The 26,172-nt window shown below is 37.8% G+C and overlaps 3 protein-coding genes across 10 annotated transcripts in view; 2 read left to right on the forward strand and 1 right to left on the reverse strand.

The window, feature by feature from the left end:
- The first annotated feature begins 4 nt into the window (after positions 1-4).
- borcs8 (BLOC-1 related complex subunit 8) lies at positions 5-6,790 on the forward strand. Of its 3 annotated transcripts, none has more exons than XM_028443957.1 (6): positions 5-141; positions 874-986; positions 2,465-2,529; positions 2,619-2,726; positions 3,843-3,927; positions 6,101-6,790. In XM_028443957.1, exons 1-5 carry the CDS (start codon positions 105-107, stop codon positions 3,907-3,909), a joined length of 390 nt encoding a protein of 129 aa, XP_028299758.1. In that variant the 5' UTR covers positions 5-104; the 3' UTR covers positions 3,910-3,927; positions 6,101-6,790. The 3 variants fall into 3 exon arrangements, with proteins under 3 accessions (XP_028299758.1, XP_028299760.1, XP_028299759.1); XM_028443959.1 differs by having other exon boundaries at positions 3,867-3,927; XM_028443958.1 differs by lacking the exon at positions 3,843-3,927.
- tmem221 (transmembrane protein 221) lies at positions 3,682-10,346 on the reverse strand. The gene is made up of 3 exons (XM_028443956.1): positions 9,861-10,346; positions 6,575-6,660; positions 3,682-4,932 (listed from the first exon to the last, which is right to left on the reverse strand). Exons 1-3 carry the CDS (start codon positions 10,160-10,162, stop codon positions 4,370-4,372), a joined length of 951 nt encoding a protein of 316 aa, XP_028299757.1. The 5' UTR covers positions 10,163-10,346; the 3' UTR covers positions 3,682-4,369.
- The window catches only part of mef2b (myocyte enhancer factor 2b), a 30,672-nt gene continuing 14,659 nt past the window's right edge, over positions 10,160-26,172 (forward strand). For 3 of the 6 annotated variants that reach the window (XM_028443947.1, XM_028443954.1, XM_028443953.1), the window contains exon 1: positions 15,685-15,983. The gene's annotated coding sequence lies outside the window, so the exon portion shown is untranslated. Of the gene's footprint in view, positions 10,339-15,684; positions 15,984-18,977; positions 19,004-26,172 lie in introns of those variants that run through there. The other 3 variants (XM_028443948.1, XM_028443952.1, XM_028443951.1) reach the window with 3 other exon arrangements.

The following is a 26,172-nucleotide window of genomic DNA, read 5'->3' on the forward strand; positions in this document are numbered from 1 at the left end:
GAACCCTTTGTGTGGTGCACCAAACATTGATGACAACATTGGCCCCACGGTTAGCATTACAGTAGTGCTATTTTATGACTTTTATATAAAAACCTGCCTGCAAAATGGATGACCAGGAGATGCAGCTCAAAGTTAGACGAGGTAAACATTAGTCCAATGAAATAACATGTAAGCGGTGTTGTTTTAGTATTACAGGGAAGCTGCTCAAGAAGTTACTTGTTATGTTAGCATAGCTAAGAAGCTAACTGTGCTATGGTTCAAGTGGTGACTGTTTGTCCTGGTGCTCATCTGACTACTGCCTTTTCTCACTAGATTTAGACGCTAGTTATTATTTTAGACAACTTATTTATTTAGTTGTCTTTTTCCATACCCTACATTCAACGTTTGTGGCTAACGTAGCATGGAAGCTAAAGAAGTGACTTGAATTTTCAACTTCGTTGTTTATGGCTTCTGGTCTCACCCTCATAACATAAGTGCCCAATTATTAATATTATTTTTTAATATTATTTTTTGGCCATTTTGAGATTTTATGCTTACCTCATTCATTCATTCATTTATAATGGTTTTAAAATAATTTTTCATTTGAAATTCTCTAAAATGTTAGATTTTTATAGTAACAAAAAATGTATGAGTTAGGCACAAAATCTCAAAATGGTCAATCAATGACTTGGCACTTTTGTTATGAATGTGACGATACAGGAGAAATGTTCAATTAAATGTATAAAGACCCAACATGTGTTAATACCAGCATCACCATCAATTCTAAAGAGTGACCTAATCATCATCACAATGTTCTTTATTCATCCTGAATAATGTGTTGTGTGTGTGTGTGTGTGTGTGTGTGTGTGTGTGTGTGTGTGTGTGGCACTGTAGTATCAGACAAGTTCACAGAGAGCATGTACGTGCTGGCTAATGAGCCGTCTGTGGCTCTCTACAGACTACAGGAGCACGTCAGAAGATCACTGCCTGAGCTGGTGCAACACAAGGTACTAAACCAAGTACTCAGGAATCTGAAATATTTTGGTACTCGGTAGTTGGTGCGCGAAACAAAAAACTAGAGATGTCCCGAAATATCTCCATTAATTCTCCACTTTTGAAAGTTTTGAAAACATTTGAAGTGAGAAAGTGACCAAGTAGAATATCAACATGTGCTCATTTGATCCATAACACTCACGGAAACACATTCCGACATTTAGGAAACCTGGAGATGCTTTTATTTTGAAAAGGGGATGTTCGACTGTTAGCTTGAAGCCGGTCCCAGGACAATTTTGAGTTCCGCTCGCAATGCATCATGGGGCAGTTGAGTGTGACTAGTGCGCCCACCGTGCATACTTCAAAAATGTCCCGATATAGTATACATCCAGGTATTTCTTGTGTACTCATCTTTCCATATTATCTAATGTGAACGCACTACACACTTATTTTGACGTCAGACTTAATGAGTATAGTATGTAGTATATAGTATATAGTACAGTATGTTAGTACGTAATTTCGAACACAGCCTCTGACTAAAATTAAATGAAAATTGACTGTGAAAATGAACACTAACATATAGGGATGTCCCAACTTTTTCACTTCTGATACGATACCGATATTGCGGTCTTGCACATTGGTTGATGCCGATGTCGATCCGATGCGATATCAGCACGAATCATACATACTTTTGTCACTTATTTTGTAGTGTGGAATGTTAGAAAAGGCTTGATCAAGTGATGTTACTCAAACAGAGAACAATAGTCAGCAACAGTAGGTATGAGAGAAATTGACCCATTTATTATTAACCAATTAACCTTCAACATAATATCTACAGTATTCTACAATTGAATAAATATAATATAATAATATATATCAGAGATTTTAGATGCAGTCAGATAAAATCCGATATTAGTTTTCTGGCTGATATCAGACAGATATCCGATATCAATATTGGATCGGGACACCCCTACAATAAACAAAGATGCCAGCAACAATAATAATAACAAGTATAAAGGATGAGGGATAAATAAAGGATAGATAGTGGATAAAGGATAAATATATAGGAAAAATATATATGTATATACATATATACAGTGTAGCAGGTAATATTGTCTTCATGGAGGGGGGGCATTCCTTTGATTGAACTATTGATTTAAACGAGGGGTGTGCATTGCCTATATATTAAAAAAACAAATTCAATAATATATACATTTATCTGATGGAATAAAACACATTATATTAAGAAATCACAACTTTTAAAAGATCATGACATACTGTAGGTAGTATTAAATCAATGGATTTTGAAGCAATGATTAGTACTTTCAGAATAAATCAGATTAAAGCATTTTTAGCAAAGTCGGAATTCATCTGGTTTCCTGAAAAACGTCTTTAACAAATTGGGAGGATAACATTTTTTACTAAAATGTAACAACGACATCTATGTTATCTGATTGTTTAACAATCCCACTTCATGTCATTCATCACAAAGACAGATATGCAGAGCTGGGAGGAGCAAAGCCAAGGAGCCATCTACTCTGTGGAGTACGCCTGCAGGTGAAAGCTTCCACACAAATCAAAGAGCAGGAAAGCCCCGCTTGCCTTGTGTCCTCAGTATTAACACGTGCACTTTCTGGGATTTGCAGTGCCGTCAAAAGTATGACCAACAGCAGCTTGTATTTCAAAAGCATTGACGGCCTTCTCCGACAGGCCATCAGCATGAAGGAACAGATCAGCGCCTCTCAAGGACGCAGGTGGGCAACACAGGGAAAAAGATGTCTGAACAATAGCCTTTTTAAGGTGTTTGTAGAGCAATAGGAAACATTGTTATGAAAGGATTTTTCAATGTTTACATCAACTACAAACTTTGAAAATGTTTAGAAGCCACACAAGGTGGCTTTCATATGCTCTTATTGTCCCTATCCGATATCAGGGTATTCTAATACATTTTTTAATTAATCAGCCAATACTCAATGCCCTACATATAATCATTGACAGTGTTTCACTACAAGAAAAATAAGAAAGCCACATTGTTTTTTCCAACTTCCTCATGCATTATTACTAATTACTAGGGGTGTGTATTGCCTGGCATCTGGCGATACGATTCGTATCCCAATACATAGGTCATGATACAATACGATACATCCCGATATTAAAGTATGAGGCGATTATTGCAATTTTTTTTTTTAATGTATGACTTAAACAACTAATCTATAAATTTGTACACCTTCACTAGAACATTATGCATGAAATATATTTTATTGGCATATTTTACACTCAAAATATTAGCTTAAACATGCCATGTGCCAATAAGTTAAAATAAAAAAATAACGTACAGTCTGCCTGTGGCTTTTAAACCAACTTTGACTTTTGTGTAATTTAAGCTGAGGTATTTGCCTAGAACAACAAATAAATGTAGAAAGTTAGTACTTTATTTTTAGATTTTATTGAAAAAACACAAGCTGGTCAACATGCCCAGGTTTCAGCACTTCTTTGTGCAGTTACAATGTCTCCTGCAGTGGAAAAGACTTTCCTGGTTTAATAAAGGTAACAAAAAAAATTAAATTAAATGTAAAAAATAAAAGAAAAATGGATATGGATGCATTCTGAATCGATCTGTATGTCACGATGTATCGCAGAATTGATTTTTTTTTTCAACACCTGTACTAATTGCACAATCCACCTTTGTTCTTCTGAAAGTTGGTTGGTCAAATGTTATGAACATGTGTAACTAGCCACAGTCCGTTAATGTCATTTTAGAGAAATCATTCCCATTGTTGTCTTTCCCTGTAATCTTAGCTTCATGTTTACTTTGATAATTTTTGTGCTGTTGCTTCTTTTCTTTGTTTCATTCCCACTGACACCTGCAGACATCATGTCCCCCTCTCTCCCAGTTTCAATGCCTCTGCTTCACATGTCCCACCCACTTCCCAATGACCACATGACATGTCCAAGGTTAGTAGTTTATCCACAACTGGCCCACCATTGTAAACATGATGATTTCTGTGTCCTTTTAAAAGAACAGAGGTTTATTGAGTTTGATGTTTTTCACTTTTTTCTTTTATTCAAAGTTTGTGTGTTCATCACAGTAAATATCTGCAAACACATTTGGCAAAAGGCTTTTCTATACAACAGTATAGTCTATTTACATTATAGTATAGAACACTATCAACTTATCTCTAGAGTCTGACCTTCACAGTAGATTTGTGCACTCATTCATAAAAAAAAGTTACATATCAAATTATTAAATTTCCAAGTTGAACATACTATGTAATTTGAGCACGAGGAGCCTTTAGATAATCCTGAAAACGTTATACGTTATTATGCCTGTGATGAACAGAAAGTGAACAAAAGGTGAATAGTACGTCCAATACACAGGAGTGGAACGTCACCAGTCTTACACCAGAGTGGAGTCCTTGGCTGAAATCCCAGACTTCCGTGCCAGAACGCTCCTCATCTCATTATTGACCCCGTTCCATGGTTTGACCTGCTGTGCATGCAGCAAACCACACTCAGTGGACAGTGTATGTTGCACTCTGGAAGAGCCGCTGCTGCTGTAACCGTCCCCGTCGCTGGCGTGCGCCTGTGACGCCGCAGCAGGGGAGAACTGGTGCTGCTGGTAGTGATCCCGCTGTCTCAGATTAGCACAGGGAGGATAGGACATCTGAGGCTGGAAGTGAGACTGGCTGCGGCGAATCCGGGGTTTGTCCACACCGACCTTCAGCTCACAGGGGCGAGAAAGGGGCACGTTGTTGTTGCTGCTGCCGCCGCCGCCACAGCCGGGCTCGTTCTGAAACAGCGTGTTGAGGTGGTCCGTGTCGAAGTGGTGGGACGTGCGCGAAGCTTTGACCAGTGTGTGTATCACAGCAACCGCCAGGATCAGGATCCCAGAGGCCAGGATGCAGGCACTGGCAATCCCTGTCTCCATCTCAAAAACCAGGAGCATGAAAATAGACATTGCTGTGAAGAGAACACAACACAGGTTATTGGAAAGATGTGAATCATTGAATTTCATACAACATTTTGTTCCAACCAAGTTATTTGATTGGACGACAGACATTCCAAGAGTGTTGACATAGAGTAGCAACAGCACAGGGACTTTTACGGATCATATCACTCCGCTGTACAGCTGATCTCCATCTATATATTGTAGTACACCGTCATTACTTTCACATTGCATGTCTTAATGCACAATGGTTTTTGTGTGATCGTTTTTATTACATATTAAATGCGTCTTCAATCAGTTTGGCGTATGAACGGAATGCGACCCTGAAGTGACCCGAATGCGTAGAAGAGGTCCTAAGGTGACCCATGACCCCCAAAGGCACATATGGTGTTTACAGAAGTAAATATGGAGGTCAACTGTGTGTCGCGCTGAGAAATGTTCTTTCCAACAGAAGTCAGAACTAAATTACTTTAAGGAGAGTGAAGAAGAAGTGAGCCAGGTTTATCACTCTAGTCGTTTGCTGTGTAATGGCTTTTACATCTTTACAACAGACAGTTAGGATGCGGTGACGTAGGAGTCGGATAGAAAGCACCTTGGCCGTCCAGACTACAGTCAAATTGCAAAAAAATGGATATGTATCTGACTAAGGGCAGCATATGATAGTGACCTGGGTCAGATTTGAAAAAAAATCTGAATTGTGCTCTTCAGACCGTTTTTAACAGATCGCATTGGGGCAAAAAGATCGGATTTGGGTCGCATTTGCCTGCAGTGTGAACGTAGCGTGTGTGCTCTCCACTTGTGGAACTATTTTTGGTTGGCAGAGCCAAATGATTAAATAAATAAATCATAATCTATTGTCACTTATTACTGTTAACTAATAAAAAGCAGTTGTAGAACCGTTGTATAAAAGCAATATCACACTAGAGGTTGTGATGTTGTGATGAAATATCAGCACTGGTGCGATATACAGTAACTTGTGACTTATTCATTCACATTTTAAGAGTTTTACATTTATAATGTGCTATAAATTGGCGGCACAGTATTTGTAATAATTTTTGACTGAATTTAATGACTCACTGTCTACTACTGTAACTATTCAAAAATCCAAAATGGGATGATTGTAAACAAAGAAGACTTTGGATGCAGATGTTAACGTTTAGACTGTCCTTTACTTTCCTGCAGGAGAAGAACGACGGACACGCAGAAGGAAGGAGCAGAGAAGCACAACGCCAGGATGTGACGTGACTTCCTGAGTAATGCACTGCTACCCTTTGACTGCAGCTGGAGCGAGGGGCGAGGGGCAAGAGGGCGACACCTCTTCATCACAATGGAGTCCCCCCCTTCCCCCTCATACAAGTATAAGCCACTGATTGAAACAGAGCACAGCAGCCCTGCCAGGTTCAGCATTAAAAACACTTAAGTCATGGCTACTCAAAGACTGCATTGTTCTCTCAGAGTCACTGGACGGATCAGAGTGAGAGTCTGAGAGCTCGGCTGTTTAGCCTCTGTGATTCAAAATCCACCAAAACACCAACAATTTGGACTCAAGTTTTTTAGATTGAACTCAGTTTGTTGTAAAACAATAAACATGTTTGGTTTTAAAAAGGTATCTGGCATGTTAGAGGGGTGAAGTGTACAATGTTGTATTTGTTTTACCTGCCAGGTAGAGAGAAACCCCCATGCAGAAGAGTCCAATGGCCACATGTCGAACACCTCTGCTGTCTAATAGGAACCAGTCTGCTCTGTGGAATCACGTCACACATATTTAATATGTAAGGTCACATTCCAACATGCCAAAATTAGTCATTTACCTAATTATCTATGTATGTTTTCAAGTGTTCTTGTTGCAATAAATTTGTTTTCTCAGAGGTATTTTGCAGATCACATTGTCTTGGAATGTTTCAGTAGAAAGGTCTTGATGTACGCTGTAGGAGATTGTAAAGCAACATGGGAAAGGACCAGCAGAGGCCTTGTGCTGGGTGCATAATTAGAGGAGGGTCATTGTTTAGATAGGATTCATAAAGGTTGTGAGGAGGGGGTTGACCCGCTGAATTGAACCATGGGGGCCTCTGAGCTCTGACACAGAAGCTACATAGCCCTCTCTACTTCTGAAACCTTTATTTCCTTTACAGGAAACGCCACAGCTAAATTTACCATCCAGGATGAGACGTAACAAAGTAGATCAAGGCAAGCATGCTGGATAATGTTGGTCTCCACTGGCCTCACGCTTTTTGTAGCTTTTGGTATTTTCAACAAACTTTTTTTTTGACGAAACTTCAAGATTAAAAGTCATTTTTGAGATTTGAGATAACAGGTGTCAAACTTGAGGCCCGGGCACCACATCCGGACCTTTAGAGCATCCAAGTTGGCCCCGCAGAAGAACGTGAAAGTGAGAGAGAAAACACGAATCACAAAATAATTCAGTTGTGGAAATCTCAGTCCCTCCAAATACATTAATTCAATAAAACTTCACAATATTTGCTACAACTCACAGTTTTCCCATCTTTATATCCCCTAGTGGCAGTTATTTTTAACCTTAAATTGGTAAAGAACTCAGTTTTTCCAAAATCCAGCACTTTTACTCAAATTATTTCACAAAATTGTCCCAATCTACTGTAAATAAAAAATGGTTACAAAATCAAGGAAATGGAAATTAATTTAAGTTCAAAGTCACTTATTGCTTGCCTTACATACTTACATACCATTTACACAAGGAAGTGAAAACTAGGGCACATTTGTTGAAATTGCTCATTTTTCCACATAAAATCTATGGCCAACTTAAGATGAAACTGCTTAAAATTTGGTCCTTGAACAAAAATGAGTTTGACACCCCTGTTTTAGAAGGAATTCATGTTTTGTGACATATTATTTACATGGAGACAATACACATGCACACAAATAAATATGCTGGAGTATCCCTATCTTGTTAGGGTGATCAGTAGGGCTGGGCAATATATCGACTCGAGATTCAAGATATGAGTTTTCTATTTTGGTGATACAGAAAATTATAATATTTCACATCATATATATATATTTTACATCTTATTTTGTTATTACAAGTTACCGCTTTCACTACTTCACAGAACACAATTAAAAAGCACAGTTAGATGGATTTCCTCTAAACAAGCCACACTAAAGAGCTCACTCACACATGCTGTTCTTTATAGGAGAAAAAACTAAAAGTGTCATAGATGGTGCAACTCAGACATAATATACGTTGACGCCGCATCGACTGCTGCCGACCACGAGAGCGGTGCGTCTACAGGGTGGCCATCTTGGACCAGTGTGTTATTTTTATTCTTATAATTATAATTATATTTTTTTTATTATTAATATATTCTCATTGTATTGTTGTTATTGCTATTATTACTATATATTTACTATTACATTCTTATATTACCTTATTATTTCATATTGTTTATTATTTATTATGATGTTTTTTATTATTGTATTATATATGGATTCTTATATTATTTTGTGATTTCTATTATTATTATAATAACATTACTACTATTACTGTTACTATTAATATTATATCATCATCATCTTGATTATTATTGTAGGCAAAAAACTGAAATAATCCTTAAACTACTGTCTTTGGGAAACCTTAAACATGTGAGCAATGTAGCCAGAGATAAAGAATAGTCTATAACAAAATTAATTCCATCATTAATTAGGCCTATTATTAGCTCTGATAGATGCTGTATTCTTTCTAATTCTAACCCATCAATTACTGCAGTAAGTCTGTTTTTTTCTGTGTAACAGGCTGTTGCTAGGAACGCTACATAGACTCATAACATTGACGATTCTGTCCATGCTGTTGGTGTTTATGTCACTATATCTATAACAGCCTGCTAACAATATATTATACCTTACATCACATGATGCACCACTGCCTCCACCAGCACTGTTCCAAGATGGCGGCGCTGTAGACGCGTCCCTCCACAGTCGATGTGGTGTCTACGTCGTATATAATGTCTATGGTGCAACTGTTTGTTAGTAAAATGAGCCTGTATGGCATTTTGCATCAGAAAATGTAACCCTCGTCTTTTGAATTAAAATTATTGAGATGCATATCGTACATATTGCCATTTTGAGAAAAAAATATATTGAGATATGAGTTGTCCTCCATATCGCCCAACCCTAGTGATAAGTGATATATTGTAGGGATGTCCCGATACATCTTTTTCACTTCCGATATGAAACCGATATAGCAGCCCTGAGTATTGGCCAATATCAATCCGATATCGGATAGGAACACCCCTAATTAGGGATGTAACAATTCACTCAACTCCCGATACGATTCGATTCACAATAGTGGGTTCATGATACCATTCTCTCACGACTTATTTTACAAAATGACATTGTAGACAAATGATGACTGACATTTCTTCCAAAATAAAAATAGTATTTACTATTTTATTTTATCTTTCTTTGTCAAAAGAATCCCTTGATAAACTATGCAGAACAATACAATTTAGTAAAAAATAAATCCTGTATGAAATAAATAAAGAAATAGTACAAATGAAGAAGAAGCCTATTCGTTTTAATTCTGGCTCTACAGTAAACTATGCAAAACTGCATAATAGTTCCTTTTCTTTTTAAAAGTGCAACTGAAAATGTATTTTGTGCCTTAACAATTGGACTAAAAAAAAAAAAAAAGTCAAATTGATGTACTGTATATATATATATATATATTTTAAGTACTGCGATTCAGTTTCAGAGTATCGATGTGAATCGTGACACCTTTGAATCGATTTTTAACTGCCTCATGATTCATTTTTACATCCCCACCCCTAATATATTGTGCTACTTTATATTTTCGTCCATATATATATATATATATATATATATATATATATATATATATATATATATATGAAAACATTACAATCAGGACTAAATATGTGGTGCAGTGTGCAGAGCCCCAGGTGTCCTGTACCTCTCCGTGTCCTGCTGTCCTCTGCACACCTCTGTAGAGAAGTATCCGTGTAGCAGACACACGGTCCCCGAGCTCAGGCTGAGGGTCAGCGACAGGGCGGACAGCACCGTGGACACGGGCAGCAGCACGGCCCACAGCCGGGCGGGGAGCAGCGCGGAGGTGGACGGAGGAGACTCCTTCACCGCTGTCTGCTGGGACTGCAGCTGGAAAATCAGAATCACCGACAAAACGGACATGATGGCAGATAAGATCCCCAGTAGGGACAGGACGAGCAGGGAGCGCTGGCTGTACTGCTGCGTCATGGTGGAGCCACAGTTGGTCGGAGCAGTGCTAAAGTTTCTGTGACATCGCAGAGAGTGGAAGCTCTCCACTGGTCTGGTGGTGGTGTGTTTCCGCCTCACTGCTGCTGGAACCCAACAAGCATGTGATGGCCTTTAAATCCCAGATTACACTGAGAGTTACTACAATGGAGAGACGTGTGAGTGAAGCAGGACACACAAATCACATTGTTTAGAGCAGGGGTTCTCCAACTTTCTGGGTCCAGGCATTATTTCATTCAATTCAATTCAACTTTATTTGTATAGCGCAAATTACAACAAAATAGAGCTGGGCGATTTTGCCTAAAAACAAAAACAAAAAAATAAATCTCATTTTTTAAAGAGAAATTCGAGTTTTGATTCGATTCTCGCATCCACAAAGCCAATCCTTCCATTTACTGTAGAAAATATGAACAATTTTCTGACCTTACCTTTGCTGAAGGTCTGGTAGCTCAGGTGTTGGTCTCCCATCTTTTAAAAGCTGTAGTTTTTCCTCAAAAAAAAAAAAAAAAAGTTTCTTAGCGCTGTCATCCTGTCTGTAGCGTTATCTCGCCGACTAGCTAGAGAACTAGCAGCAGCGGTCAGGTGATATCAATTCACTAATGCACTGTGAACTTAGGTGTAGCATTTAGCATAGCACAGTTATAATGGTTGTCATCTTGGGGAACTGACTGCGCATGCGCAAACACATAAACACACGCTATGGGAACAGGCAGAGCAGCAACGTGCTTTTGGGAGGGGGTGTGGCCTCCTCCTGCCTTACAGCGGTTAGGAAATAGCAATGTTTAGCGATTTGGGCTATGAAAAGCACAAAATGCTGACACTTTCAAACTTATAGGTATTGTAGGCTATCGAAAAATAAATAATTCATAATTATATTATAATTAAAACAAATAATCGAAATATCAATTCACCCTTGGGTAGGCACTGCCTACCTTGCCTACCCTGACTGCATGTCACTGCCAATGACTGACCTATCACATGACTTAAACTGGCCATGGATAGAATGTCGGTATATTGATACGGCAACCGTACGGATAGCCACTGCCTACAATTTACAGGCAGTGTTAATTTTGTTGACGAAAAATTTCCATCATAGTTTTCGTCAACTACATTTTTTTTTTTTAAATGACTAAAAACTAGAAATCAAAATGATACATGTTAACAAAAACGAAATAAAAAATATATTGACATTTTCGTCGACTTATAAAAACTAAACTAGAATTTCGTCACATGGGACAAAATCCTATCAGAACTCACGTGAAAAATAAATTCTTAATGTTACTTGGTTGACTAAAAGTAGACAATAACTAAAACACTATTACTGCAATTTGTAACCATAAATACTAGAGGAGGGATCTATTCTATTTTATGAATGTTTCAAATGAAATAACGTATCATATGCGATACATGAGTTTTTGAGCCCTCCACGTGAGCAGTTTGACAATTTTTTTTCCTGAAAAACCTGATGTATACAATTAGGTACATGCAGTACACGGATATTCCAACAGGGGGCAGTAATTTGCTCACTAAAAGGCTTTCCAGTGATGCTACAAGATTGCCATTACTAAGGAATGAGACACAGGTGGTTTTTGAAGAAGAGCTTTGCCAATTCTGAAAAGGTTAAGGTAAGAAAAACATATTTTTTTTCTTTGTGAAACCTCAATAGGAACAATTACTGGGTTGATGCAATGTGAAATTTCTTAATATTTCATAATCTATGTTTTAGTAAAAACCGTGTTGAAAATGACTTATCAAATTTGATACAGCAGGTATATAAGGTCATGTAACTCTAAATCAGTCAATTGTCATTTTTATTGCATTTCATGCATTATACATAACATCAAGCAACATACAGTCGTTTTATTTTTCAAATAAACTAATTAAATGTTTAAATTACATAATTTGGTACAGTTAGAGCACAAAATTAGTTATGCAACTTGCTGTATTATGATGACTAGTTGGGTGTTGTGATGGTATGATTTCTAGTAAATTCCTTTTGCTTACTGATTTTCACTAAAAAGTGACCAATTCAAAGAAAAAATACACAATAATCAGTTTTTTTGTGTGCATGTGTGTTTTTACATGGCATTGGTGGATTGATTTCTCGTTGCTGCATTGTAGTAGCATTTTTTAGAAAGTGTCTATTTGTATGGTTGCCGTACGGACAACCCCCAGTGCTATTGGTACGGTTACCGAAGTACACATACGTAGCGTCTTCGGGTTAGGGTTAAGGTTAGGTTATAAGGGTTCGGTTATAACCCTATATTGCAACAATTTTTAGGATTAGGGTTAGGTTTAGGTTAGTCACGTGACCTAAACTGGCCAATGAGGGACACTACGTACGGATAGAATGTCGTTATATTGATACGGCAACCGTACGGCTAGCCACTGCCCACTTTTTATTTTTGGAATTAGCAATTTGTTGGATTTGTTTGTGTTATGTTTGAGCTTTGTGACCTGATGTATCAAATATGATACAAATTGAAACTCATATATGGAAATTGATATTTGAAACTAATATTTTTTGTTTGTTCAGAAGGATCAATAAAGGCTCCAGTTTTAAATAACTGTAATTTTCCGTCAGTTATTTAATGGCTTGGGCTGTGCAGGGTTTCTGAAGAAGGCAACTCTTGTGCAGCAGTGTGTCATGTGTAAATGTAAAGTATGTTTGTTTTATTGGTGCATTGGTCCCCATATACACGATGTATTGTTTATGTGAAATTAACAATGACATTTTTAATTTAACTTTCACAAATTCCTTCTTTTTGGCCAAATAAAGTATTTATATCCATTCATACAGGCTGATAACTAGTGTGTTCCAAAATTATATGTACGGTTTTGTCTATTCACACAAGGTTTTTCAGGGAAATTATATCTCCTGACATGTTTCGACTGTCAACTGCCAGTCTGCCTCAGAGGTGGTATACTTTGACGTATCCCCACGAGTTCTCTCATAAGGAAAGCATCTCGTCAGGAGATAAAATTTCCTGAGAAACCTTGTCTGAATGAACAAAACCTTCACATACATTTAAAAAACGAAGACAAAATGAACTTTATGAATTATAATTGTTACAAAATTCATCCGATAGTAATTTGTTATCATTTTTATTTCTTTTTTACATCTTTTTCTTTCTTTAAGTCTTTAAAGAAGATTTCAAATGGTAAGATACCTGATCATTTTTTAAAATAGAAATGCTGTGAAATGATAATACTTCACACAGATGTTCTTTGACAGACTTTAGATCTGTGACTATAGTGTAACTGCACCATCAGAGGTCGGGGGAAGTGCAGGAAAGGTAAAACTGAAATGTTTATTCAGTGCAGATGAAGATAAGACTACAGGAGCAACGCAGTGTGAACAAATGCTCTCACTGACGTGCACCGTGTATGGATCTATTTCTGACTACGACAGCCTCACCCCTGGCTCGAGGCTGATCGTGTCAAAAGCAGAAGTGAGAAGTTTCAGGAAAAAGAAAAAAGCTAGATACGTAGAATCCATAAATAGTTTCACTTGTTAACACCTAAATAAGTTAGGTTCTTTGAAATTAAGTTGATAAGTTAGATTAACACAATTCATTTAATTGACTTAATACTAAGTTACAAGTCTGCTTCCATATATTCCAATACTGTGGTTTAATGAAAATTATTTTTTATAGTAACCTTAAAATGGAATTTTAATTAGCTTCAAATCTAAAGTTACATGTTTTATTGTTGCCTTCACTAAAGCAGAAATTTGTTTGAAAATAACACTTTTTGCACTTTAAATAGAAAAAAACTGGTCTTATTTATGTTTATTGCCTTTCTTTAAATATTCCTATTGAGTTGTCAGTATGCCCAGAGTTAATGTAAAATAAAAGTATGATTACTTTTTAAATTACATTTTTTTTTTCTTTCAAAAATATTGTTATGGTGAGCCCATTATTGTCTATATATACATAAACAATTTCATATTGGGGTTTTTTTATATATATTTTCCTACATATATCAGTGTTTTCTGCTAAATGCTATTATCACTAAATACTATTATTTACATTTTGCATGCTCAGGGGTTTTTTTTCCGTTTTGTTTTGTTGTTGTTTTTGCAGTTAATCTATCATTACTTGTTCCATCATATATATATCAGTGGTTCTCAAACTTTTTTTGGCTCAAGAACCCCGTTTCTCTTACTTTTAAATGCAAGTACCTCCTTATGTCTTACGACAACATTCTGCTCCGAATTCTGTGAAAAAACAACTGTAGATCATAATGATAGAATAAATGAGTGATAACACACATTTTAAAGAATCTCATTTTGTAAGTGGAATGAAACAATATTTAGTGTCTCGTGATTAGATTTGTTTTCTATAGTTTTTTATCATTTACGGTCATCTCCCTCCTCAGACTGATCTCTGTGTTTTCAGTTCATGTTCTAATTACATCTTTTCTATCATCATTTTGTGTATTTTTGTGTCATTTTTTGTATTTTTTTTATTATTCAGTATATTTTTCTCATATTTTTCTGTGTTTTTGTGTGTTGTTGGCATTATTTAAATTCTCTCTCAGTGTGTGTGTTTTTGGTGTCGTTTGGTTGTTTCTTAGGTCATTTTGTACTCCTTTTCTGTCATGTTTGTGTATTTTGTCGTAATCGTGTACATTTTTCTCTCATAGTTAGTGCGTCTTTGTTGTCGCTGTGTGTGTTGCTGGTAATGGTAAGTATTTTTCTCTCAGTGTGTGTGTTTTTGGTGTCATTTTGTGTATTTTGTTGGTGTTTGCCTGTTCTTTTTTTATTAAGAATATTATTGTGTGTTTTTGTTCTCATTTTTGTGTTGTTGTTGGCATTATTTAAATTATTATAACTCTGTGTGTGTGTTGTTTGGTTGTTTCTTATGTTGTTTTGTATGTTTTCTGTTATTTTTCTGTATCTTGTAGTGATCTTGTGTATTTTTCTCTCATTTAATGTGTGTGCGTGTGTGTTTTTGGAGTCATTTTGTGTATTTTGTCTGTTTTTTTTATCATTCAATATATTTTTCTCTAGGGGTGTCACGATCTGATATTGATATCGGATATCGGTCCGAGGTTTCTGGTAGATTGGCAGAGGTGGTGGGAGGAAGTGAGGCTGTTTAGGGCGGGGCAAATTGATAGCGTATCAGAAGTGAAAAAGTTGTATTGGGACATTGCTATTTCTCTCTTATAATGTGTGTTTTTGTTGTTGTTTTTTGAGTTGCTGGTAATATTCAGGGTGATTATCCTTTTAACTAAAAATAAACATTATGGAACCCCATATTTTTAATGCTTTAGATGTTAATTTATCTCTCTCTCTCTCTCTCTCTCTTTTTGTCTCTCTCATACCCCCATTTGAGAAACACTGATATATATGGTGAGATAAATGTATACAACAGAAGTCGGTAGGGCCCATTTATACCAACACACGCACACATATAACCTCCTCCCTCACCAATAAGAAGTAATTAGTGTTGGTTGACTAACTGGGACTTGCATTTGTCTCAAATAGCATGTCACAATAATAAATTCCTGGAGGTATCGACTGCCTGTGTATTCTCGTCTACAGGGATGTTGCTATGTATTGCATCAGATGCACATTTAACTCCTCTCAAGGGATGTCAAACTGTGTCTGGTGTGTGCGTGTGTGTGTGCGTGTGTGTGTCAGAGGGAGGAGCATCCAGTTGCTGTAAAGCTGCAGCCCTGAAGCACCCAGAGCTTCAGCCTCAGGTGGATATATCTGCACAGCCCAGAGTCAACAGTCCTCATCTTCACCTTCATCAGCTCAGCAGTGACACACAGAGCAGGTCAGAGTGCAGCTGAGGTGAGATGCTGTGCTTGGATTTCACTGTTTGTATGCTTGGTTTTGCCCTGTTTTTTGGTTAGAATGAGCATTATTCTCTGTGTGTTGCTGTGTTGTCCCATTTCTGCCCACCTATGTGCTTATATTAAACTGGACTGTGTGGCAACTCAGGCTCAGACAGGCTATTCTTACTCTGTTTAAAATGACATGCGCACTTATTGAACCCAATTATCGCCAACACTTTTGGAGTCTATTTTTATGCAATATTTTTAGCACTCAATAGGGTTGCCATTGTGCGCCTTTTAAAGTATTGTCAATTACACTGACAAATAAGCATTAATTTTAATCAATATTTTTTAACTTGACTCAATGCAAACAAATGCATGATGAGAAAAAGTTTGACAACTAATGGTGAAATATGTATATTTTTCTAATTATGATCAATCAATTTTTTATTTATTTTTTAATAATTTCATGAAATGAACTGCCTTTTACATCTAAGACTAAAACAAAATGTGCTGGGAAAATAACACTGTTTAGTTCACATGTGTCAAACTTCTGGCCCGGGGGCCAAATCCAGCCCTTTGGAGCATCTAACTTGGCCCGCAGGAGAAAGAGAAGATGACAGAGAAAACATGAATCATTGTGTAAATGAAACTCAACAATATTTCCCAGTGCTTTTATTGTATGACTGCAGTCATTTTGAGAGCAGGATAGGATAGGCACCAGCAGACTCCCACAATCCCAAAAAAAGAGCAAGCGGGTCAGAAAAAGGATGGATGGGGGAAAAAAACCATTTAAGTACCTTACTTTTTCATGAAGCTAAACTTTTTAGCCTATTTGTTGTCAATTTGACCCCATTTAATGTTTTGTTTTGTTTTGCTTCCAGTGACATGCTGTCAGGGTAGGCATGGTAGGCAGTGCCTTCTCAAGGGTGAATTGATATTTTGATTATTTTTGTTTTCATTATAATATAATTATAAATTATTAATTTTTCAATTTCCGATAGCCTACAGTACCTATAAGTTTGAAAGTGTCAGCATTTTGTGCGTTTCATAGCCCAAATGACTAAACAGCGCTATTTCCTGGTACGGCACAGTCTCACTCCGCTGTAAGGCCGGAGGAGGCCACACCCTCTCCCCAAGGCACATTGCTGCTCTGCCTCTGGCCCCATAGCATGTTTTTATGTGTGTTTGTGTATGCACAGTCAGTTCCCCAATATGAAAACCATTTACGTAAAAAGGAAGATTGCTACGCTGCCTTTGGACGTAACCGTGCTATGCTAAATGCTATACGTACGTTCACAGTGCATTAGTGAATTGATACAGCGTGGTCGCTGCTGCTACGTTCTCTATCTAGTGGACGGGATAACACTACAGACAGGATGACAGCGCTAGAGACGATAAAGAAACTTTCTCTTGAGGAAAAAACGACAGATTTTAAAAGATGGGAGACCAACACCTGAGTTACCAGACCTTCAGCAAAGGTAAAGTCAGAAAATTGTTGGTACTTTCCACAGTGAATGGTACAAAAGGAAGGATTGGCTTTGTGGATGCTCCTCACTGAGGCTGTTCTGAGTTGTTGTTGTTGTCATTTTCTCCACGTTTCTGTGTTTTCAACACAAGCAATGGATGCGCTGCAGTGTCATGAGATATATCTTGTTGGGAGAGTATGGAGGCTATATTAAATAATTGTTTATGTTTCTTTAATGGTGTTTATGATGTTGATTTTGTTTGAGTAACACTTGCCAGCAGAAACATGAAATTGTCATTGGTGTCGACATTGGTGGTCTCGATTTGCAACGCCCCGCCTACTTAACCCTCGTGCTTACGGCACGTCACTGTTTGCTTCATATTTCATGACTTTTCCTAATTTGATGGATACAATTAAGCATAAAATGATCATGGCAATATGTTTTCAACACATATTGCATGCATTGGTTTTTCTCTGGGGTCAATTTGACCCCAAGCTGTTTTAGCCTTGAAAAACTTTGCTGTTTGTGTATGACCCATGTGTAACCTTACATCCCCATTGACCTGATGGTGGCGCTGCCGCAAAGGTCATATTATCACCATAACCAATATGGTTCACACTCTTGTGGTCATTAATGTTGCCAGTAAATTTGGGAAGATTTGAGTGAAAACTATTTAACATAAACTAATTCTAATTTAGGCTTGATGACCTGATGGTGGCACCAGAGAACAGGTCAGCGTTTCATTATCAAGGGGTTATTTATGTATTCAACAAGTAAACAAAGTGCCTGACTCAAAAATTTGTTCAACAATTTTCTGAAAATCATTTTTGGAGGCAAATATCCTTGGGGTCAGATTGACCATATATCCAGAAATATCTGTTTGGTCACACATGCTGGACCAGGTATTTGCACCTGCACAACTTGCTCTTGGACAAGCAAGCTGCCAAAGTGCAAAGTGCAATGGATTTGCACATCTTTAAATACAATTCTGCCTTGATTTGATCATGACTGACATCTTACAGTGACAATTTTGTCCTGCGTCATTTTTAACTTGGCCTCAGGAGAATGTCACACTTCTTTGTCAACGTTTTTTGATACACCAGCATGTACGGGGTTGGACAACCTTCAATTCTTCATATCGACATGGTGGATATTGATAGGACAGTCAGTGTCATTGTTACGTGCTCTGCTGTGTGTCTGCCAAATTCCTGTCCCAGCAGGCCACGCCCTTTTCCCCACCCAGCTGAAGCAGGTGCAGCTGATCAGCTACTGATCAGGTGGTGAGGACTCATGAGCTGCATCCAAATAGTCCCTCCTATCTCCTTTCCTATCCACTGTTCCTTCACCCCCGCAAGTGTTTAAGTGGTGGTCATGATAAAGAGCGTCCGAGTTCTCTTTAAGCTCACGAAAGGAGGCTGAATGCTTCCTTTTTTCACCTCCTTTAGCCTAGGAAGCGCTGATGCATCCTTTACCAAAGGAGACAAGATAATGCTGACCCACAATTCCTTGCGGCAACAACATTTAAAGGGACACGCACACCTGAGCGCTGACATGTAACGGAGATCATGTAAGTTACCAATGCAATAATATGCCTCAAACAACTTTAAATAATCTAAAACCCATATTATACTATATGTAAGACATATTATCAGATTATAACTGGCATAAAATAGACACTCTGTGGTTCAAGAATAAGAATACAGACATTTTTAAACACTTTTTATTCATCATAATTCATATTTCTTAGTGGAAGGTGAATGTGAGCAACCATTCTCAATGTGACGTTCTTTTGGTTTCACCTTGGTTCCTTGTAGCCTGGTAGCCTCTTTTCCTTTGATTTACATTCAAACCTTGTGATATTTCAGATTATATCAGAGGAAAGTGTTATAAATGAGCTTTTAGTCCATTTTCAGAAATGTGTACCGGTAGTTATTTCACCACGGCAGATGTCACTAACCTTCGTGGCCGTCAGATTATTACGTCACCATAGTGGAAGTGTTTCTGATTGTCAAAGCAAACGTGATGGCCTTTTCCTAACTCCTCTCTTAACACCTTTCCTTAAAACCCGTGAGTGATATCATCCACGGGGTTAAGGAACAGTAGATAGGAAAGGAGATAGGAGGGACTATTCAGATGCAGCCATGGTCTGTCTGGTCAGCGTGATTGAGCGTGTGTGCTCAGGTGATACTCCTGTGAGAGGAGGTAGTTTGTCTGTGGAACTTCAGTCGATGGTTCATGTTGGACGTGTGGTTTATTGAAGGTTCTCTTTTGGTTCAACAGTTAATATTTGGTTTGATGAAGTATTTATTTTGTTTAATATATAAACACAACCTTATTTCTGTTTCCTTGTCTTTTGTCCTGGTTTTGTTATTGTTCCTTTCCCTTACTCCTCAACACCACCACAAGGAACGTAACAGTCATGCAGCATCTCTATGTACTAAGATGTGATGACAATGGTATCCAGTACAGTACGTGTCCATTGGAAGAAACCAGTATGAGATTGATTGACCTTTGTGGCATGAACGCGCCATCTCCTCAAAGTCAGATATCAGTTATTGGGTAAACTGGAATCATAAAGGAATTGATTATTGTTGCATTAATGTGTCATCCACCAGCAACATTTTACCAAATTCTGCTTTTCAGTTTGAGGTTAGCTGAGGGCAACAATCCATATCAAGTTATCAACACAAAGACAGAGTATCGGCCTCAGAATTTACTCACAAACGAATGTCAAAGATTGTTTTTGACTCCGTCACAAATATTGGGTTTGTTGACAAAAGGTCATGTGTGTGACTTGAACTTGAAGAATTTTACGCTTTGCATTGTGGGATTGGAAATTCCGTGGACAAATGCAAAGACGGTGCCGAAGCGGAAAAGTCTTTGGGTGTTTCTCTGGAAAAAGCTACAAACTCAACATCTGCTATGGTTTTGGCACAACTTTCAAGTGTTTTTAGTTTAGTTTATTTAAGCTGTTTACATTCATTTACTTACAGAGATCACATCATTACACAGTAATGGAAGCTGAAAAGGAGTAGGCTGAAGCCTACACCACTTTAATTATAACGGATCACGTGGAGACGTTGGTGACAGTAGTTGTCAGCATGATATGATTCTATTATCCTATACTCATTTAGTAGTATTAGACACCGACAAGTTCACGCTTAGCGGTTACATTTGGCATATTGCGTTAAGATACTTATCCTATATTGTTTTTTAAATTGATGTAAATTTACAGCCATTTTTAATTCATCCTTTAAGTCATTCCTTAAGTCCACACCTCTTCGAGTGACGCATTGGCTCCTGAGGGTAGTACGAACACACTGCACCTTAAAATGAAGCGCTCCCCACAAATTATATCCGCCTTCTCTGTTGATGAATAATAGTTGGATGATGCTAGGAAGTTGGTTCGCCCTCGCTTTAAATACGATTAAAATCACTTTTAGTTTACTAGATCTTCAAGTTTTAGAAAGGTAGATTTTATAAACAATGTGTTAGTATGGTCCCTGAACCCAACGTTATGCACTATCCAAATGGCTTCTTTTTTTTGTAGTTTAAATACAGTCTCTAGGTAATTACTGTATGTATTTCCCCAGACCTTCGTGCAGTAACTGAGGTTCGGAAATATGTGCAAATAGCACAAGATGAGGAGAGTTTGCTGGTCCTATAGATACCTACACTTACCCATAATAGCAATGTTTTTTTGCTAATTTAGTATGTATACTGTTTATTTGTGGTCTCCAGCTAATGTTGTGGCTAAGAATCACTACTAGGAATTTATACTCTTTCTATTTCAATATTGTCAATTTTGATTTGAAATTGTACATTCTCCTTACGTTTACCAAATAACATCACTTTTGTTTTCATTATATTTTTGAAGACATACTGGCATCAGTAGTGAACTAGAACATCGTTTGAATGAAATACAGGTACATTTTTAAAATTGGGTCACAAACACGTCAGATCATGTCAAAGGCAACATGACGCGATATAACAGCTACTAAAAGTGGAACTGATTGTGAGCGCTTAGGATTATCTATATACTGAAAGTAAATATATTATCTGTGAATAAAGGGACTAGTGTTAAAGGAGCAGGCTTGTAATCGGAGGGTCACTGGTTCTAATCTCCTTGGTTCATCACACTGGGATGTTGATCAGTCTCTTATATTAACCCTAACTGCTCCCTGGGCGCTACACCGTGGCTGCCCACTGCTCTTCAGGGAGGAGTTAAATGCAGAGAACACATTTAGTGTATGTAGCTTTACATATATGACACTAAAGTATAATGTATATTCTATATTAAACTGCAGCATTTGTTTTAGCTGTGAGGTAGTTTGAGAGGGAGGAGCTCACATTCTCACATTCTTATAGGGTAGGAGGAGCCAGGATTGTCAGGAGGAGGAGCTTCTTCATTTTTACATTTTATTTTTACATTTTCAGAAACACAATTAAACACGTATTCTTACTGAATCTTTAAATGTTTTTAACATTTGGTCGTTACAAGGAAAATGTATAAATTCAATTTGATGTTATTTTTTGAAGACATTTTAATCACGTCTATCCTGTTTTGATGGGTAACATTCTATTTTAGAGCAGGGTAAAATTTTATTAATTTTTTTCAAGATTTCTTGTCTATTGTTCTTGTTTTTTCTTAACTTTTGTTTATGTATCTGTATTTTTATTGAATTATTTAGCTAATTCAATTCAACTTTATTTGTATAGCGCAAATTACAACAAAGTCACTTCAATGCGCTTATCAAAATATAAAATTCATAATAATGAAAAAAAAACAACAAGATCCACATGAACAAGCATTTAGCGACAGTGGGAAGAAACAACTCCCTTTTAACAGGAAGAAATCTCCAGCAGAACCAGGTTCAGAGGTGGCAGCCATCTGCTGTGACTGGTTGGGGTTAATGGACAGAAGGACCAACAGAACAGGATAGAGAGATAGAACATCAGTGTCCCAGACTAGTTGAGCCGTGAACCACAGATCAGGAACTGCCATCATCAGCTTCACGACAACTGAAACAGAGCAGAGAGAGAAGGGCGAGGAGAAGGCACTGACTGCAGAAAAACATGATACATTATTATCAAGTCAGCCTGCCTTGGCCTTGGGCCTCACTCCCAGTGACCTCGTCAGCACTTATTATAAAGGTGACAAATATCCTCCTGTTTACTGGTAAGCTAACAGCGACTCTAAGGTCTGTAAATGCGACCGTTCAAAGACGAGCCCATGTCCGTTCTAGTGGTTACGATTCAGTCCTGTTTATGCAGGCTGTAAATCATAACCAGCTACATCAGAATTTTAATCTCTTCCAGTTTATTGAACCAGTAAATGCAACAATTTACAAATGAGCCCATGTCTGCTCTAGCAATTAGATTATGTTATGATTCAGTTATGATTTAATGCATGTTTAATTTATTATTCCAAGTGGTTTCCATGTGAATGGCTAATTTGCCAGATGTGCTAATGAGTTGGACTGGTGGAGTAGCTGTCTGTAAATTATAAGATCATCCAGTGGTTCTTAACCTTATTGGAGGTACAGAACCCTGCATTCCTCGAGTCCCTGGTCAATTGGTTTAATAAAAATTATTTTTTCAAAACGTATTGTCGATATATAATTTATTCGAACACACGTAAGCTATAGGCCAATTTTCGAATTAGTTAAAACACTTTTATTTTATATATTCAATAATTTATTTAAAAATAATAGTGAAAACTAAAATTTTACATTATTTAAATTTAAATTTTAATAACCTAGTTCAGGGATGGGTGACTCTATCATAACAGGGGCCACAAAAATGCGATTATATATGATCTGAGGGCCACATGATCAACATTCATGTCAGCATTTAGACTAATGACCAATCAGACCATTTAGGGGGAAAAAGGGTTTTTGTATTTATTTATTTTTGTCTTTGTGGTTTTTGATGTTTTGTCAGTTTTTAGTCATTTAGTGTGTTTTTTGAGTCATTATCTGTGCTTTTGTAATTTTTTGTCTTCTTGTTTTAAATCTGTATTTTTCTGGCATTTTCTGCATTTTTGTTGTTGATTTGTGCATTTTTTTTTTGTTTTCTCGGTTGCTTTCTGTATTTTTGTTATTTTCTGTGTTTTCAAGTGATTGTTGTCTGTCTATGTTGTAATTTTATGTTTTATGATGAGTCATTTTGCACATTTCTGGGGACTCATGATGCTGCTGTGGGTGCAATAGTCCTATCTGGGAAAGTCATTGATATACATATTTGCAAGTTTGTCACCGACAACCCACTTCCTTCTCTTCTCACTATTGTTAATAATATTAGACTGAATCATTTAATTGAGAGAAGATTCCCCCTTTAATAGCTGATATGTTACATATCAAAAGTGGTATTTTGCTGTTTTGATCCTCCTCTATGACAAGGACCTCATTGACCACCGTCATGGTTAAGGTGTGTCGTGCACACTGGATATCACAGGACTTTATAAGGTCATCACAACAGTGATGAGGTGGATTCTTCCACAAATGCCCCTGATGCCTGTCTGCGGAGGTTACACTGAAGGACAGCGAGCACTTTAGGGGTCGTGGGAACATGGGCAGCATATCCGCTCAGGACGGCCAGGCTACTAAATATAGTGAGGTCCAAGACTGTGAAGAAAGACGGGGGAAAACCCGCCAAAAGCCATGAGACTAATAAAAAAAAATCTCTCTACAGGCAGGTCAGAGGAATGGAAGTGTAATCATGAAGATACATTTGATCATACTCCTAAACATCTTCTTAACCTTAAATGTATGTTCCCTTGTTCTCAGTCCTACCACTGTAGAAAGGGGGTGAAGGTTCTTCTAAGATGCACGTGTCAAACTCAAGGTCCAGGGGCCGAGTCAGGCCCTTTAAAGCGTCCAATACGGCCCGCAGCAGAAAGCAAAAGGGTCAGAGAAAACATGAATAGTTGTATAAATTACCAACTAATTCAGTTGTCGATATCTGATACATGATGGCAGTCATTTTGATTCTCAAATTGTTAAAAGAACTGTCAAATTTGACCAAATCCTGCAACTTTATCTAATACATTGAAAGTGAAGATGCTGCAGGGAGTTGTATCTGTCACTTTTTACTTTGATATTATCAGTGCCATACATATTTAGGGGGCCAAGCACGCGGGGCCAGGGAACCACGTATGGGTTCCTAGGACCAGCGGTGCTAGCAACCCTATTGTCGTCGTTCCGATTATTATTATATATGTTCTTACCCTTTATTGGTTCGTTGGTAAAAGTTGTGCTGCAGGATAAACCATGCCAGGGAGGGCGGTGCCCTTTGGAGGATGGGTCCAAAACCCCCAGGGGACCTTGGACGCAAAAATTCAAATATAACCGGCAGCAGGTGGCGCTATAACAAAGGTCAACGTGTGTTGGCCCATAACTCCCACACTGTTTGTTGCATATTTAAAAACTTCATATCCACAGATTCCTTGAACTGCACTGAATCACCTGGGCTTGGCCACGCCCATTTCCGCCTAAACTTTTGTCGGAGCAAAAACGCAAAAACTGTAAAACATACTTTTTTAAACTACTCCTTGGGATTTTGTCAAATCAGCGTGAAACTTGGCACGTAGAGTTTTCAGTTAGACCTGATCTAAAGGTGATGAAAGAAATTTGTTCGGGGAGAATATGCGTGAATAATTACTAAGTGAAGTTTTCAAGCTCGCTATAAAAATGTATAACTGTTGCATATCTCTGTCAAAATAAATGCTAACAACACCACACCTGAGATCCTTGGTCGGCATGTGACTGTAACCCGGGGTTTCCACTGGATACGTCTCCGCTGCGCCATGGCACCGATCCGGTTTTTTCCGGCTGTCCACCGTCCGGTAATCCCCACCGGTTGCGTTTTGAGCGCGCTCCGGTTGAACGACTGTGACGTCACGAGACAGAGCAGTTCTCATGATATTTATATAATCGTGCGAGAACTCGGTTAAATGTACTGTATGTGTTATAAACACAACAATAAACAGATGAACAGGTCAGTGTTCCTAACGAAGGAGAACATGACGGTTGGACTCTCTGGATTTGTCATTGCCACATTTTTTATCAACAGCCAACAGAGAAGAGATAAAACTGCACCAGTAAAACATGAACTAAATCAAAGTTGTTGCAGTTTACAGCACAGTTACAGTATGAGAGGAAACAATATAGTGAATGTGAATTTGTTTTTACACATTATGACGTTTTGGTGATGTAGTTACTTGAAATATAATCTGAAGTGTTTTATTTTGAAAAGTAACCCGATATTTTATTGCGGAGTATGTGCTTAATTTCCTGCTTAGCTTCATTTGCTCTGTGCTGATTGATGCGTCGTGCTCCGGTATCCGCCGGAAATAGAAGCCCTGCGTATATCTGGCGGAGGGCACCGGACTACCACAGCTGGGAAGGAGCAAACACGCACCGCAGCGGACCCGGTGGAAATTAACACAGAATAAAGTAGAAACCAATCAGCTCCGCTGGCGCAGCGGTGACGTAACGCAGCGGAGCCGCATCCAGTGGAAATTGGGGGTTAGGGTATGAGCAATTTTAATAATTTACACCACTAGGGGGCACTGCAAATATGGGAAATTTATATCTCATAAATGGCATGATCGATTTTTACCAAATTTGGTGGGTATGACCTTGGGTTGCTCCTGGGGCCGTATATCAAAGTTAATTGTGATTGGTCGAAGTGGGTGTGGCTTATTACAACATAACATAAAAATAAACAAACTTT

The sequence above is a fragment of the Gouania willdenowi genome, chromosome 4 (genome assembly GCF_900634775.1).
Source record: "Gouania willdenowi chromosome 4, fGouWil2.1, whole genome shotgun sequence".
Classification (NCBI taxonomy): Eukaryota; Metazoa; Chordata; class Actinopteri; order Blenniiformes; family Gobiesocidae; genus Gouania; species Gouania willdenowi.